Below are 17,364 nucleotides of genomic sequence, written 5' to 3' on the forward strand. Positions count from 1 at the left end.
AGTGCAGGGCTGTGCTTGAAGGGAACTTGGTGCTGAGAGCTCCAGGCTGAAAAGGAAACTACGGGAGAGCCAAAACACCACGGTGAGCAGAGAAAAAAAACAAACCCAAAGCCCACGCAAATCCCAGCATCACGCTCCCCGCGCAGGCTCCCGCTTCCCCTGCCTTCATCTCCCAGCCACACCAGGATGATTCGCACCCGCAGCTCGAAGCACGTGTCCCAGCCAGGAGCAGCCAGTGCCGGAGGGTGTCGATCTGCCATGCCGAGCCCGATGCCGGAGGGGCTGTGGCACGGCTATCCTGGCAAAGTTCAGTCCAGCCTGGAGAAATTCCCTCTCCCCATCTTTCTCCTGCCTCCCAGGCAGGTTGCACGTCTTGCTGTCTGCTCCAGTGCCTGGCGAGCACAGCCGAGCTTTGTGCCATGAGCTGATGCCTTCCCCGAAGGTGTTTAACAGCTCAGCCTCTTCTGCTCTCAGCCCTGTGAAACCTCTGCCACGGCTTTTAGCCCCTGCCTGTTGCTTTATCACAAGCCCCGTTAAACCATTCACGGGACTGCAGGAGCTTTACCTGCACCGAGGAAACGGGATGGATGGAGCAGCACAGCCCATGGGGATGAGGGGGGGAGACAGGGAGGGCTCTGGGTCTGTCCCCCTCCAAGCTCATGAATGAGCCCAGGGGAGGACACAGAGGGTCAGAGATAAGCCCCCACAGTGGCTGGCATCGTCCAGGGCTGCGTCCCCTCCTTCAGTCCCCACACAGAGGAATCGGGCAGCAGCTCTTACCCCTTGCACTGTCCAAAGGAGGTTCCTGTGCCTATTTCACATCCAAAACCGAGATCTGAGCAATATAGTTTTGAGAAATACAGACAAGATAAAAATGAGGGTGAGTGGGGGTGAAGGAGCACGGCTGCATCCCCACCCCAGGGCTGCACGCCCCCGTCCACCTCCCTGCCGAGCTGTTGCACCAGTTTCTGGGTGGACGGGGGAGGAACCACACCAGCTGCAGCATTTGGCCCTGCCAAAAGGAGCCGGCATTTCGCGATCGCCCTTTCCCCTGGGCTGGATGGGTGGCTACAATCCCCAGGGGCCCAACTGAAAGCAGAACAGAGCAAAGCCTGCGCTACCCAGAGTGGACAGCATGGCTCGCACAGCTCACTGATCCCCGATAACATCAGCACATTCCCTATTTTTTCTTCCTTCCAGCCCCGGCCAGCAGCAAATACTGTGCGTAGAGGAACAGGATCTGCAGCGTGGCGTGGAGAGTCTGGACACTGTGTGGGCCCTGTGATGACACGCCTTGGGTAAAAACCATCGTTTCAGCAGAGCACCCTTTTAGGGATGGGGGATGAGAGAGGAGCAGGGGGGGCTCTGCTTATTTCAGCAGCACAAAGTGACACCAGCAGAAGAGCTGGACCTTCAAGTTAAATTCCCTCCCAGAACAGGAATAGATAGGTGTCCTGCCCTAATAGGCATGCAGAGGTCCTGATTCAGAGCTTGAAATTCAAGGCAAGATGAACAGCTTCAAAAGAATAACCTGACTTACCAGAGTTTTGTAATCCCATTGTTTGCCTAATACTATATATACTCTTTACTATGAAGACAAGTGCAAGGAACAAGAAGACACAGGGCTCAGGCAGCCCTTGCTGGGAAACCCTAATAAACCTGACCTCCTGCCTGCAGCTCCCCCAGCTGAAGACAGGGCAGAGAAGACACCCATTTCACCCAACAAACCTCTGCACAAGAGAGGACAGTCATAGAATAAACCCCTGCTCACGATGAGGGCTGGTCTGTGCGCACATGTTAAGCAGCTGCTGGGCTGCCTGAAGGATTCAGAGAAGAAACAGAACCTGGGGAGTGAGGGGAAGCGTGACCTGTTGAACAGAGATCAGGAGATCATCCAAAACGCCAGCTCTCACTTGATGCTGAGAAAGCAGATGCCAGGTCAACAGCCTACAGAGAGCAGCACTCCTGTCCCACGCTGGCACAGCTGCGGTCCCCTCCGATACCCACCCAAAGCCTCAGGTTTCCCCACCGGTGAGGTTGCTCTCTAACCTGTGTAAAACACCTTTCATCTTGCAGTTTTCCAGCCTGTGTAATGGGGAATCTGCTGCAACTCCAGCCAGGAAAAAAAGCCAGCAGCTGGCCAGCAGCCCAAGCATGACCCTCAGTGAGGAGAAGCTGTAGCTGACAGGGGAAAGCAGGATGATCAGCTGGGAGGAACTCTGTCCCAGGTCCAGAGGCAACTACAGAATGGAAAAATACAAAACAAAGTGTTTAGGAAGGTGGACTTCATATTCCCCGCCCTGCCGCCCCCCCCCCCCCCCCAACCTCCCCCCCTGCTAATTCACAGATCCTATTATTAAGTGGGATGAGCAGGAAGAACAATCTGTTGTGGGAAGTGATGGGACTACTCAAGAAGCTCAACAGGTGCCCTCAAGGCAGTGGACTCCAGCAGAAGCCAACTATCACCAGCCAACAGGAGCAAAGAGCTGCTGCCCACCTCTTCACCTGCAGGAGTACAGCTGGGAATGATACGTTATTTGGAAAATATGGGAGATGTCCTGACATTTTCATGCAAATTGTGATGTGGCAAAATGCTCGTTGGATTTGCATTTATCTAGCACACGGTACTGTACAAAGGTGATACAAAACAACATGATACCAGTGCAAGTTTCATGAAACTTTTTATTCAACAAGTATTCATTATGATTCTGCCAAGATGATCAAATGAACAGCAAGGCATAAAAAACATGAAATAGTTAAGAGATTTTATTCTAATAGCTTTAATTACAGTGCTTGTTTGTCGAAATGAAAACTGAAAACAAGTATACAAAACAGTTGATTACTAATTGTGTATTGAAAGCAATAAAGGTTTCCACAACACTAAATAAACCAGTTCTGATAGTTCCTCAAGTTAAAGTTTAACAGCTCCAGCTTCTTCAGTGTTTATCAAAATACAAAAGAAAAGTAAAGAGGTCTTTTTTCTGATGGCAAATCTGAACCTTGCAGTATGAGGGATGCCAAGGGTTTTCACACATATACAGATATGGGATTGTTCCAAAATGGGATTGAATACTTCTAGAGTGGAATGACTCTCCAAACTCTCATGCTTTTTTTTTTTTTCCTAGATGCTATACATAGATGTTTGGTGTTTTTCATGGCAATTCTTACGTTAAGTACAGTACTTTCTGCCTATAGAGCTTAGGACTAGTACAGGCTGTGCTTTCTGTGGAAAGGTTTGCCTTCTGGAGTGGTTTACACACAAGAAAAGTACAAAACACTTTTGACAAATACAACAGGCTAAAAATGCTGACTCCTGGAAATTATTCAAGTTCAATGGAAGCAGTAAGTCTCACCTGAACCAAAAGTCAGATGTTTAGCATGAGTCTGCAAGCTCATCTAAACAAGGTCTGACAAGTCTTTTAACGAGTATGAACAAATATGAGCACATACTATGAGCTACAGAAAGAGCCAGAGATCTATTAGTTATGATCTGTTCTTTAACCAGATGAAGCTAATTGGGTGTTGATCATTGCTTCACCATTTCAAAAGAATCGAAAGTCTCCACATTAGAGCTAGAACAGCAGAAGCCATGTCAAACGTTTGTTATGTTGAAGTGTTTTTACTTTTCCTTGACTATTTAAAAAAATACAGAATTCAGGTTAAAAACCAACAGCCAAAATGGATCTCACAGATCTCACAACCCAACCGAGATAGTATTCAGCTCTACTGCACAAGGACCACTGGCAACCCTTATGTTAACCCACTTAAATCCCTTCCAAGTACTAAACAGTGAGTTGATTCTTTACAATAAAAAAGCTGAGTAATATTGCATAGGAGTACCAGAAACTGCCTCATTGGAAACAAAAACTATTTACATTAAATAAGAAACCTAACTGTTTTCAGGCTTGTATTTGCCACATTTACAGCATGATGCAATATATACTGTGACAAAAGAAATGAAAACAGCTTCCGGCACTCAATACCACAAAGTAGCACAGTTTGCCACATTAGAGTAAAGCGAAGGGCGAATAGGAGGAAATAAGAGGGAAGGGTGGAAAAAGAGGGAAGAGGAAGGTTTATGGTTTCATTTCTGGTTTCGGAGCTGATTGGACAACCAGTCCAGTCCTTCATAGAGACCGTCTCCACTAGTGGCACAGGTTGCCTGGATATACCAGTTCCTGTGACGAAGAGAATGCAGTCCAAGTTTGTCTGTGATTTCTGCTGCATTCATCGCATTCGGCAGGTCCTGAGGGAAGGAAGAAGAGTCATTTTCTCCCCTACTCGCTGAGAAGCAATGCCTGCCTCCCTAAACCGGTTTTGATCATCAGCTCTAAAGCCATTAAAAGACAGTCAAGAGCTCTTAGAGCTTCTCTTTCAGAAAAGCCCAGAGGATTACTTCAAGGTTTCCCCCAGTACTGGCAAAAGTCTAAAAGGTTTAGCAATACAATCAAAAACATGTATTATGGAATATTTCTCTTCAGAAAAAAGAAGCGAGACAGCTGATGTTTGGAACAAGTCATCAAGCCCCTCAATGTTGACCCAAACCTGCTTACAATCAATTCAAGGCCCATTTCATTCACTTTCTACTCAGGAAGTGTTTTCTGTGACTGCAGTTATGATTTAAGATTGACTTTTGTCATAAAGTAGTACTTGGCTTAGTACTGCTTCTGTTTATAGCCCACCTTTCCTGCTCCTAGACAAGACTTACAGCTGCTTTACCCTTCACAACTGAGCCTGTGCAATTGATGAAGTGCGATGGTATTCCTTCTGTAAGTTGACTAGTCATATTTAAGACCCTCGACATTTGGGTTTAAGCTATAGGTTTGGGTTTACAAGCAATAGAAGGCAGAAGTCTCAGCTCCCTTTGTGGCCTGGAAGAGCACAGCTCTCAAGTCAACACAAGTACATTAAAAGTCAGCCCAGGGCTTCCACCAACACCCGTGGTGCCCTCAGACACCCAAACTGAAGAATCTAGGGAGGTTCTGGCATTCTGGTCTTCCTCTTTGTTTTGAGGAAGCTTGGGCAGGTGCTGTACTCAAGCCAAGCCACCTGTAAAAATCAAACTGGTAAAGTTCTTCCCTAAAACTGAAGCTCCAGGCTAACAGAAATTACCACTTAGAAGGATGCTCCTTTCAGATGAGAACAGGGTAATTTAATCTACCGGTTTGCTGTCTTCAACAAAACTGAATGGACAATTACTGAGAGCTTATCTATTATTACACTGAAAACGTGAACATCAAGTTCAAGACCTAACATTCACCAACTATGTTGTAAGTTTTCAAGAGTTCTTACAGAAAGACACTTTTCTTGGGCATACCTGTTTGTTAGCAAACACTAATAAAACAGCATCTCTAAGCTCATCTTCTGCCAACATTCTCATAAGCTCTTCTCTGGCCTCATTCACTCGTTCTCTGTCATTACTGTCAACCACAAAAATCAGACCTAGAAATAAGCAAACAATCAGAATAAGCATACACCAGAAGTTATTTACAAATGATAAATATTTCTGGAGGTCAGATCTAAACTTTGAAGAGAAAAAATGCAAAACACTTCAGTATATATCAGAAATACAGTTTTCTTATTACTGTAATCTCATGTCTGAGGGAAGGTCTGTTCTTGCCGAAAGCTGGTGAAAGCAAGTGTTAGTTTGCATTTGCATTTTTAGAACTTGTGCACTTCATCTACCTAACCACTCAATATTTTCCAGAGAGTAGCAACTCTTGAAATCCTGTGACAGGACTCAGATGCATGCACATTAGAAAGGCCCAGCAGCGGAAGAAGTGACAAGCTCTCAGTTTATAGGGCTGTTAGAGCTTGTAGTAAAGACTCTGCTTTGAGGTGAAGGCAGAGAGCTGTGACGCTTACAGAAGAAAAGCAGAGTTCTGAACTTACTCTGAGTCAGATGGACAAGGAAGATTGGTTTCTCGATTTCTTCCCATCCCTTTTTGAACCTGCACTAGCTTAACAGAAGAGCCAGAGCAGCACACAAGCACACCCTTTTACAATAGTAAGTATTTCCATTCCCCCCACAAGAAACTTGCAAAATTATCTTAGTAAGGACATTAAAAATACTTTTAGGTTCCAAAAACCTGTGATTTAAGTGTTTGGACTCACCTTGTGTGTTCTGGAAATAATGGCGCCAGAGTGGTCTGATCTTATCCTGACCGCCTACATCCCAGACTGTGAAGCTAATGTTCTTGTATTCTACTGTTTCCACATTGAAACCTAAAATTGAAATTGTGGCAAAAATCTCAGTTAAACATAGTTGGCCCTGGACCTATTGTATTTACCAAGTCACACTCAGAATGTCATCATTAAAAAAGTTATCTCAATATTCAAATCTACTTTAAATAAGCAGAATCCTATACTGAAACCCTCAACACAGACAAACATGGGTTCTCTGGAACTCCAGCTCCCCACCCCCCAGCAATCAAACTAATGAACGACAACTGTAATTGCTACCCAAGTAGCTACAAAATGCAGAGCAAACTGTGTTGCATGAAAAAAACCCCTGGGCTTTAAGGACTGCAAATAAGGTATGTCTCTGATCACACAGTTCCCACAGTCACCCTCTGTTTCTCAGTCTGATCTGCTTGACACCACAACACACTTAGGAGGGCAGACAGCCCTTCTGTGGCCCATAAAGGCTTGTTCCACAAGTGACTTGAGAGGGAACGGAGTGAAAAAACAGTCATGTAATCTCCTCCCATGCCAGGAACATTTGGTTGTGCCATCTTCATACCATGGTTTTAGCAAGTGTCTGTTCTGACAGTCAAGTCACCTAAATCAGAGTGGCAGCTGCTGCAAATGGCAAGAACCAAAACTCAAAGCAAGCAGTTATATAAATGTAAAAATCTTACCTATAGTAGGAATAGTAGTTACTATTTCACCAAGTTTAAGTTTGTACAAAATAGTAGTCTTTCCTGCAGCATCCAGACCAACCATTAGAATACGCATTTCTTTTTTGCCAAAAAGGCCTTTGAAGAGGTTAGCAAAAATATTTCCCATGCTTGAGATATGTTCTCACTGGCCAGTGAAGTCTAGAGGAAAAAGATCACAATATCAGTCATGAGCTACCAAAGGCTGTGTTTTGACCAGGGCATAATCAACCATCAACAAAAGTATCGGATAATATCAAGCCTTTCCAGACACCCCGGCTACCACCGTACACAATTCTTCCCCATACTGAAACAATACAGAGATAACAGATATGCCAAAACTTAGTGCTCATAAAACAACGTGGCTCTGAGTGCTTTAAATCTTTCAAATATTCTTTCAGAGATTTTAGTATTCAACGCTGTTCTCACACTTTTGTTTGCAAAATTCATGGTTTGCTTTGAACACAACTGACCACTCCAGGTACTCTGTCCCCCATTGTTGCAGGATAATTTATTTGCAGCCTAAAGTGTCACCATAACACACACTTTTTCTAATTGACCTGCAGTTAAAGTTTTAAATGCCTGCCCATCTCTTTGCTGCTTAGCACACCAATAGCTGGTCCTTTTGCGGAGGAAGCTCAGAATACAGCTTGCATTCTCTCCTACTCAAAACAGTTTCCTTCCTCTCAAACCCTGAGGAAATGGCAGGGAACACAACGTAAAACACAAAGCAGTATTACGTTCATTAACATTGCAGGGTGACCTTCTCTAGGAAGCAAACCCACATGTACTGAAACTTAACTATCGAAAATTAATAGCCACATTAAAAGAGGCAAGTTTAGAAATGAATGCTTCTTCCTTCCCTGCAAACACTTCTGCTTGGACACTCAGAATCAATTAACATCACCAGAAGCTTCCTGTTCAGGCACTGGAGAAACTGCCTCTCCACTCCAGCCCTCACAGACACTCCCTGTGCCCTTGGGATGGGATCCACTCCACCACAGGTTCCACAGATCTCCCCCCTTTCCAAACTTAATACTACACAGTTTACAGGGAGTTTGAAATCACCAAGAGAACTATTATTCTGCTCAAGTAAGGCATGAAAAAAGCAGTCCAAAAGCTTTAGAGTGAGGTGTAGATGAGGATGCTACATGGTGATAGTGACAATTCACACCTCTGCTGCTGCTTTGTCTAGAAGTGGTCAGATGTCAGTTTAAAAGAGACCGAGCCCAACCGAAAATACAAGCTTAAGACAGCAGGAGAACATATGGCCAAGACGTGTAACATTCAAAGGATGGGTTTCCTGTAAACTAAGTCACACAATTTAAAGCGTAATATGAAGTTTGAATCATTTCTTGCAGACAGTCTGTATTTTATGATGAAACTGTGTGCTTGAAGCAAAATTCTCACTGGAGACAGACTTTACAGAATGTCCACTTAAGACCTTTAAAACAAGCTTTGAACTGAAAAGGGCACCACAGAACAAAAATCTGGCCCTGCTCTGTTTAGCTCTATGCTAGGGATATGTGAAGTCTAGCTTCCTCACTCAAACTGTGAAAGGTCTAAGCAGTTCTGCCCTTCTGGGGGAGCTTTGCTGGATACAATTTTTAACCTGAAAGGTAAGCACTGTAACATTAAGTCACATGTCTTTGCACAAGCAGCTCCACAGTGAAGTTCAGAGTCCACTCCCGAGTTCCTGAATGACATCAATCACCACTTCAACTTGCTGAAGTTACTCAATTTCATTTATTTTATATGATTGAAGCTCAATGTGATCGAAACTTTAAAACTAAGCTCCTCTATAAGCCAGACAGGGCAGCCTGTGGATTAAAACCAAAGGGAAAGCTTAAAAGTTCCATTATTCCCCCATTTCCTTCAGATTTCTGCAGCACGACCATGAATATTCAACTCCCACTTGAATATATGAAAGCTGTATAAACAGGAAAGTTAATTAGGAAGTAGAGAAAACAGTTTTGCTAGAGTCCCTATTTATCCGAATCACTTGCACAGCAGGAAATCTCACTCCCCAGCCCACAACAGCAGCTCTTACTGGGCTGGAGTGGGGGAAGGCTGTAAAGCTTTCCTTTGTCCGGCTGCTCATGAGACCTCTATCTTCTACTTCATCTGAAAAGCAATAGTCAGGCTTGAACTGTAACCTTTTACCAGAGCTCTTGTAACCCTCCAAAATGAGCGTAAGAACACTGCTGCAAGAGAACCTTACAAGCTCTCCAAACGAATGTATCTGTTTTGTTTCTGCATGTTTAAAAGCATAATAGGTTATTAAATGCTTGGATCAACAGCCGTTATCGGGTAACACAACAAAATCTTAGCATTTACATCCACGACAGCCTTCCACACCCTGGAGAAGTCGCAGTCTGCCGAACAAGTTGCTTACACTTGGCACTACCACTAGTGAATCCTGTTAGATCCTTGTTTTCCTAGCAGCTATTTCCAGGTCAAGCCTGCCCTCCACCACTGAAGCTGCTTTTGTACACCCATCCTCCCTATTTTTACTTTTTGTGAAGAGGAAGAAGTTAAGATACACTTAAGCACTTGGTTTCCATTTCTTTCTTGTTCTCTTCCACATTCCTACTATCCAAACCAGTTCTGTAACTTATTTAGTACTTCAGGGTAAGTGACATTGCAGAAAGTCCAATTTATTTTTATAGGCAGTTAAGTATAGCTTACAGCCCACCCTTGCAAGACAAGTGTCTTCAGATGTTGACTAGAAAGTAGCAGAACTGTTGCTGTCTAAAAGAAAAATACTAGCAGAAACCCATCTGCAGAACTCCCACAAACCATCATGGTTCCCCACCAGTGACTTGCTGGATACTACTGGGGCAAAAGAGAGGGTCTCTGTCATCACCATCAGGGGGACCATCCTCTGATCAGCAGCTAGAATCACATTTATCTATTGCCACAGAAAAGGAAATCGTGCTCCCACGGTTTGTACAGACACTCCTCTCCCTACACTATCCCTGCCAGTATTTCATTACTCTCTATTATCTAAGCAAAAGCACAAGTTCCTTCCTCAGTATCATTAAAATCCTCAACCAAATCATCATCACAACTGTGACCAGCCATCAGCATTCTGCTTTTTAGACCATTCGTGCTGTCAAACAGCATAGACGCTACCGCAGCAGAAACCGCTGCGACAGTGTAGAGCTGCTTCCCAGGACTTCGCTGCCACCCATTAATACAACTCAGCTGAGGGATCACGCGATTACTTCCACTGTACTTCAGAGCTGAATCTGCTTACTTTAATTCTCATTTCAGTCCATTAGTTGGACCATAAGAACTAACATACACAGTCTGAAAACACAAAGAAATTTAAGACCCTTTTAGGTTAACCAAGCAATCCTGTGGCTCTTCAGGCAAGATTTGCAGTCTGTATCAAGACTTGCCAATACTTGTCTATATTCTATACTGAGCTCAACTTTCTCTTTTCCTCAACTCAGATGTTGTCAGTAATTGCTATACTGATTCTTTTAGAAGCACAAGTTCAATAAAATGCCTGAAAACATAAAAGAGTATGGCTTGTGAGCTGCTTGTAGTACTTCAGCACATCTTCAAAAGAGGTATCCATCAGGCTAAATAGGAAGATTTGTGTATGAAAGAATAATTTGAATAAACAGCACAGAGTATTTTTGCGGAGTGTAGTGTGCATGTTCCCTCAGCACAACCTCAGCTTCTAGAAATGGAAGCTCACCACCCCTCGACAAACGCAGATCACCCCAAAACTGTCTGTATGACTCTTGTTTCTCCCTGCCCATCGAAGCGCTGAAGCACACCTTAGTCTACTCCACCTCAAGATCCTCACAGCAGTAAAAACCTGTTAAGCAAGTTCAGGTAAGATACAATGCGCCATTGGTAAACAGCGAGAAAAGACATTCACTGGGTACGACTGCAGTTTTGTTTCAGGAAACAAGCTATTTTCACCAGCCTGTCTTCTAGTAAGGGATACATTTAGATAAGCAATTAGGAGAAGGGGCAGTCTTTTTCAGAAAGGCTCAGTGTAATGAGTTAAAAATGAATGAGTGCCTGCAATAGCAGTCAACCTGGTGTCTGTTAAAGCGATACGGCCCGTGAGTAAGAACTAGAATTTGCTTTTATTAATTGTAGGTGGTTAGAATAAAGGGCTCTGAGGAATCTCTCAAGGCCAAAGATCATTCGACACTTAATCGTCTGCAGCATTTTAAATTTAACCGTACATTAATGCATTTTAAATTTAACCGTACATTAATGCATTTTAATATCATTTCATTCAGGCTGCTTATCTTGAGGAGTGAAATACACTTTTTGACCTCCAAACTTCTTGGATGAGCTGTTAGTTAACAAGCCATCCTACAGAAGTATGACCAGAAAGGTATGCAGCACATCAAAGAAAGCATAGCTACATCTTGAAATCTCTGCCTAACCGTAATTTTGCACCTCTGGAAAAGTTATTTTTGACTACATAGAGATTAAACTTCAGTGAGCCAGGAGTTGTGGCAAATGCCACGGTTTCATTCTGGTTTACACCGTTTCTTTAAACATACTATTGCAGACAAAATCACAGGCTAAGACAGAGGATGCCATATGCATTATTTAGTCAAATTATGCCTGCAGCATAGAAATACATTTATTTCACTTCTACGTACCAGCACTTACCACACAAGGCTCCCACAGTGCAAAAATAACGCTCAAAACTTTTCAAGTGGCATAACCAAACTTGCTGGGCACAATCATTTTGGCAATCTGTCCTCTATAGCTGAAAAATACCAGCAGTGATGAAGAAGCCCTTAATTCTCTGTCCCTCCTCTGCACAGCATGCTGAGATAGAGCTACAGAGGGCATTTGTTGTCCCTGGGAACTATTACATCTCCCTAGGACGTTCGCATCTTGTTTTAAATGCCCGTTTCAAGGAGAGACAAACATGATGCCACTACCAATTACATACTGCATTACACAGTTATAAACAGTCAAAATACTAATGTTACAGCACACATTAAATGCCCTAACAGTTGCTGGTTTACCAAAAAGCTTTTTTCTAGTAGCTTTCTGCACCTCATTCTACTTGCTTAGACATCTACAGCAAGTAAAACTGGTGCACTTATGAAGACAACTGATTTACTACCAAAAGCTTGTCTCCATTTAAAGGAAAGTCTACTTGACATTGGCCTAAGCATTCACTCCAGCTCTAATACAATTAGAAAAACCCCAAACCCATAATTCCTAACCTGGTATTAACACACTAGTTGTATCAGTCACAGTAGAACATAAACTGATCAATTGGTTATCTAACAGAAATAATGCTTTGAAATCCAGTCAGTTATCACTAGTTGGCCTCTGTCATGTTTCTACTTTATAGCATTCTACAAGGTTTTAAATTAAAATGTCAAGAGAAGCAAAATATTCATACAAAAGATCAAACCCATGTGTAAACAAGAAGTGAGAAAGCGCTTTTTTTTAAAACAAAATTCAAGTTCAACAGCTGTTACATGCAAGAACAACTGGCAAATAATTTAAAGTGCAAATCTTAACTTGGCAGCTTGTTCTTTACAATATAAAGCATGATTTAAAAGAGAATGTGAGAAGCGATCCAAGAATAGCACACTGCTAAAATTTAGAATTAATCGAGGGCCACAGTATTTCACACCACCACTCAGCAGACACAGTCAGTTAAGTACAGCTGCGTTCTTTTGAACTTGAATTTCTTTACAGATTAAAGTGATCTGTTACAGTAAATTTTGAAAAACATTCTTGATCAAAACACTTCTTTATATATAGCCAGGGGGTGGCCCAATACACAACTACTCCAGTACAGTTATATTCAACTATTTTTAGAAGTTGTTTACTGGCCTTCTGCATCTGATAACCTGAGTGAAAGATGACTACTTATCAACTCTAGCTCTTTTAACTTTGGGGCCTTAATACTGGAATTTAGCTTAAATACTTTTGATTTGAGTTACCTGAGACTTTAGAGCATACCAACATCACCAGGCATAGACAACACACAAAATTTAAGAGCAGCTAAAAAGTAGGCCAGGTTCGTTCTTCACCAGGGGATTATCCTGGACTTAAATACCATTGTAATAAAGGCCACCTCAAGAACCTCTTCTCAGAGCTCTTCACCAATAGTAAGTCCCAACTCCTTTATAGTTGTACCCATTAAAACTACAGGAGAGTTAACTGTGGAGATCAAAACCTACCAGTGCAACAATTTTCCCCACTTCACACTGGAGGTGCTTCTGCAAAGCATGAGACTGAAAAGGTGTCCTAAATGTTCATAACCTTGTCATTTGTCTTTTAGGAGAGGTTAGAGGAAAGGTACTGGCAACTGAAACGTCATGTGAAATAAAAGTTAAAGATACGTAACTGTAGTTGTATCTAAAGAGGCATAGTTGGATTTGGCCACCAAAGGCTTGCAGTGGCCAACTAAAAAGCACCCAGATGTGCACTGCATGTTCAAGGCAGATGGAGGACAAGTCAACCGCAAGTGAGAAGCTAGGTTAAAGAAAAATCTAACACAGAGCTGCTCCTTATGTAGCACCTTCATTCAACCTAAGTAGGTTGAACATCTTGCTGTCTATATACATTACCCAGATAGCGCATCTTCCACATGCTGTTAACATTCTCTTGAGAGCACTGGGCTCAGAGTGGCAGGAAAACAGAAAGTATTTCCACTTACAAGATCAAAATAAGGGCAAAAGAGGGAAAATTTCCTTTGGGGCTTTCTCAGACACAAGAGGAACTCACTCCTAAAATACTGGTCAGAATAAAAAAAAGTCAGCATCAAGCAAAGAGGGCAGGTTCCCTGACTTGATACTCAAAACCAAAATCAGAGTTATTCCCTTACTCTCACCTTCAAGCAGGGAGAGCAAGCTACTTCTGTTTCACAGCAAAATCTCAAACTATTTTAAGCAGTTACACACTACCATGCCTAACTCAAGACCATGCAAACCAACACAAGGAAAAACACATATCTTGTCTGAAAAATATTTTATTTAAAGGATAGGTTAACAGGTGGAAAAGTATGGAAGGAGTCACTGTTCATGCTTTTAAATAAAGTGCATCCATCAACACCCTACGGACTGCCTGTTGCTGCTCAGGAAATAAAGTGGTGCCGACAACGTGACTGTGACACCTAAGTTTGGACTGCGACTTCATATTCACCTAAGTGGCGGGTATACTGCTGTAAGAATCGGTTATTACAAAGCATTTATTTTCAGATAAGCGTTGCACAGTTTTTTTGAGGCTGAACTATTCTCAAAATCTTAGATTTTAAGCCAAATATCCTGTTATTCATTCCCAGTAACTGAGCAGTAAGTCACTATTTACGCTCAGAGTAGAAATGGCAAGAACTCACATGAGAGCTTTGGTAACGAAACTGGCTTTTGGTTTGGGGGAAATGTCAAAGGAGAGCCTATGCAGCTAGTTGTTAGGTACAAGATCAGTGTATGAATAAGAGCTATATTAGACATGAGAGTTTTATTAGAATTGAAACATCAGCAGAAGTAGTACCATAGTCCTTCAATGTTTGCATGTGTTAGAAACAAGAAATAAAATTGGATACTCACAAGCAGAAAGAAAAAAGTGCTGAATAACACAGAAAAACAGCTGCTGTAGTAGGAAGCTGATTATAAACTTCTTTACTCATCAGTTAAAGGAAGGGAATAATGGCTGAGGACAGTGCTAGCTCTAATACAAGCTCTATAGCATTCCAGTAGCAAAACTTTCCAAGAGATTTCTAAAAAAAGAATCAGAAGTATTCCTTTTCAGAAAAAGTTAACTTATGTTCACCAAATTTAGCCTCTCTAAGGCAATCTAGATGCTTGTGAAGGCTGTTGAAATCTGTAAAAATTCTTGCTTGGAAGTCCATCTTTCCACATCTCAGCAGCTTTTATTTCTAAAGCAATCTTTTATTTTTAAAGGTGTTCTTTAAACTTCACCACTGAAAATTCAGCTGGAATCTTGGGTTGTGAGTTTTCCTCCTTCCACCAATTAATGTAATCAATAGCTTATCTGATAATTGCGCCTCAGCGAGATGTATGAATGCTGCTGCTTAAAGCAGCCTTTCAAACAGGTGTAACTGGAGCACAACACAATTCAGTGAATTATAAGGTCTAGAATCCAGCCCCCTACTCCCACACACACTTTTGTTTGCCTTGAAAAAGCTGTGACTAGTCCTCCCCCGACTTGGTCAGCATGACTAACACGCACACAGGGAACTACATGCACCAAGCAAAAATGCACCACTCCTGCCCAGTCCCTTTTCAGATTCCAGCTGTATTTCACAACTAGGCAATCTCAAATATTCAGCAAAGGCTTCAGACCATCGGGGCCTGACTTTACATTCAGGTGTTCGCCTTTTAACACGATCTAGCAAGCATTATGTATATCACAGACTGTCACAGCAGCAAAGGCCGTTCTGAGCAGAGGTGACATCTGCTTGAGCCGTTTTTACTCCTGATGCTCCCTACCACAGCAGAAGCGTCAATAAACTTGGCAAAGCAATCGAGTTTAAGAGGTTCAAGTGAGGCAAGTTTCCTCACCCTTTCACCCAATGTAATTACTACAACAGGGAAAGCAGTCCAACAGGGTTCTCGAGCACTGCAGACGTGTTTTTAACAGAGGAAGTCAGTAGCATCATACCAAGTCCATAAACTTTCCTTTCGGAGAGTCCCTTTCTATATCTGTAAGATTGTGAGTACTTATACTGACAATTTGATTAAAAAAACACAAAGAAAAGCCAAGCAGCAATCCTCTAGTTCATCTACAGTTTCTTTTTCCTACAGAAGTGCTCCAAATCAGTAGCAAAAATAGTAATAACGATATTGCCAAACGACCTTGGACAATTTACTTTGACGCGATTTCTTTGCCAGAAAAATAAGGTTAATAGAATAACCTGCAAAGGGGTGTTTTGTAAGCCTTGCCGCTCACAAAACAAAGTTCAAAGTATTATATAAATAGTTCGTATTTTAGTTATTGACAAATCTACATTTCAAAACAAGACCTCTGGATACAACTCTAATCAACCTGTGGAATTTAGTTTGGCAAGGGCCTAGCAGCAAAACAACAAGGTCAATGTCAAACACAACATTTAGGCAGTTTTATGACCCAGCAGAGTTTTAGTTGTGCTCTGCTGGGGCAAACGGATTCCTCCGTGAAAAGGTTCGCATAACTGGCCTATCACTTTATCAGACAGAGGTTATCAGCCCAAAGTATCATGTTAACTACTCACAGAGACAGGATATAGTATTTTCAGACAGAATATAATATCCTCCCACCGGGAGTTGCTACGCCAAGGAAAACCGATCTCCTAGACCATCGCACCCAAGCCATGGATGGCAAACAAGAGTTTGCTCTAGACTAAAGCTCAACTTCTTACCAACACCCCCTCAGCCCAGCAGAAAGCCCTACTCAGCAGACAAGGGCTTACAGGAAAATAACCTCTCTCTCCTACGAGTTTTATCCAAGCCTCATTTCCCCTACCGGGCTACCAGATCTCCGAGGTCCGCTACCATAAGGGTTTTCGGCAGAGAGGAAAACGAGAAAATACCTCTCTCTTCAGACCAGTTCACGGGCGGGGCAGAGGCCGGAATGAACGAGTTTAGGGAAGGGAGGAGAAGCCCATCCCGCCGCAGCCCGTCTAATTCCTCCGGTAGAGGGAGCGGCGCCAGGCCTTGTGCAGCTGCTGGGGAGCCGGAGCGGTCTCCCCCCCACTCCCGCCCGTGCCCACGCCCCCCAGCAGGGAAGGAAAAGAACCGGCACCCCCCCCCACACACACACACCCCAGCCCCAAAGGCGGGTTGGGGGGGGGGGGGGGGGGGAACGGATGGGGCTGCGCCCCGGCCAGGCCCTCCGCTCCCCAAGACCCCCGCTGCGGCCTGGCTGCGGCTTCCTCCTCTCGCCGGCTGCCGCCCTGGTACCGGAGAGAGAAGGAAAGATGGAAAGAAGCGGCCGGGCCCGCTCCCCCAGGGCTCGCCGCCCACTCCCCTCAGCGCCAAGGCCGCGGCGCCTCACACCCGGCCGAGGTGCGGGCAAGGAAGGCCGGCGGCGGGCCAAGGGGCTGAAGGGAAGGAAGGGGAAGGTGTCGGTGAACCCACCGGCGTCGGCTTCTGCCCCGGGCAGTGGGTCTGGCTGTCCTCGGACTAGTCCCGCTCGGAGCCGGCTTCCCCCCGCTGCGCCTCTCGGCCGCTCTCCGCCCAGGCACACAAGATGGCGGCGCTCGGCGGCCACGTCAGTGCCAGCCCCGCGCGCGGCACCACGGGTAACCGAGGAGGGCAACGAGGGGGCGGGGGGGGCGGGGCCTAAGCCTGGGGAAAAGGAGGCGTGGCCACGGGCAGGGACCCGCAGCGTTGGGAGAGGGAGCGGGGGCGGGTCTCGACGCCTAGGCCACGCCCACTCGCTGGCTGGCCCCGCCCCACCCCGCCCCTCCGGCCCGGCTGGCGCGTGACCGGGCGCGGGGCGCGCGCGGGCGGAGTGCACGGTGCACGATCGTGCA

At 44.3% G+C, this 17,364-nt stretch overlaps 1 protein-coding gene across 1 annotated transcript; it reads right to left on the reverse strand.

Moving 5' to 3' along the window:
* Positions 1–2,664: 2,664 nt before the first annotated feature.
* Positions 2,665–17,125, reverse strand: ARF1 (ADP ribosylation factor 1). Its single transcript, XM_049798196.1, has 5 exons — positions 16,967–17,125; positions 6,861–7,040; positions 6,115–6,225; positions 5,318–5,442; positions 2,665–4,246 (listed from the first exon to the last, which is right to left on the reverse strand). Exons 2-5 carry the CDS (start codon positions 7,006–7,008, stop codon positions 4,085–4,087), a joined length of 546 nt encoding a protein of 181 aa, XP_049654153.1. The 5' UTR covers positions 7,009–7,040; positions 16,967–17,125; the 3' UTR covers positions 2,665–4,084.
* Positions 17,126–17,364: the final 239 nt, after the last annotated feature.

This window comes from Accipiter gentilis, chromosome 4 (assembly GCF_929443795.1).
Source record: "Accipiter gentilis chromosome 4, bAccGen1.1, whole genome shotgun sequence".
Classification (NCBI taxonomy): domain Eukaryota; kingdom Metazoa; phylum Chordata; class Aves; order Accipitriformes; family Accipitridae; genus Astur; species Astur gentilis.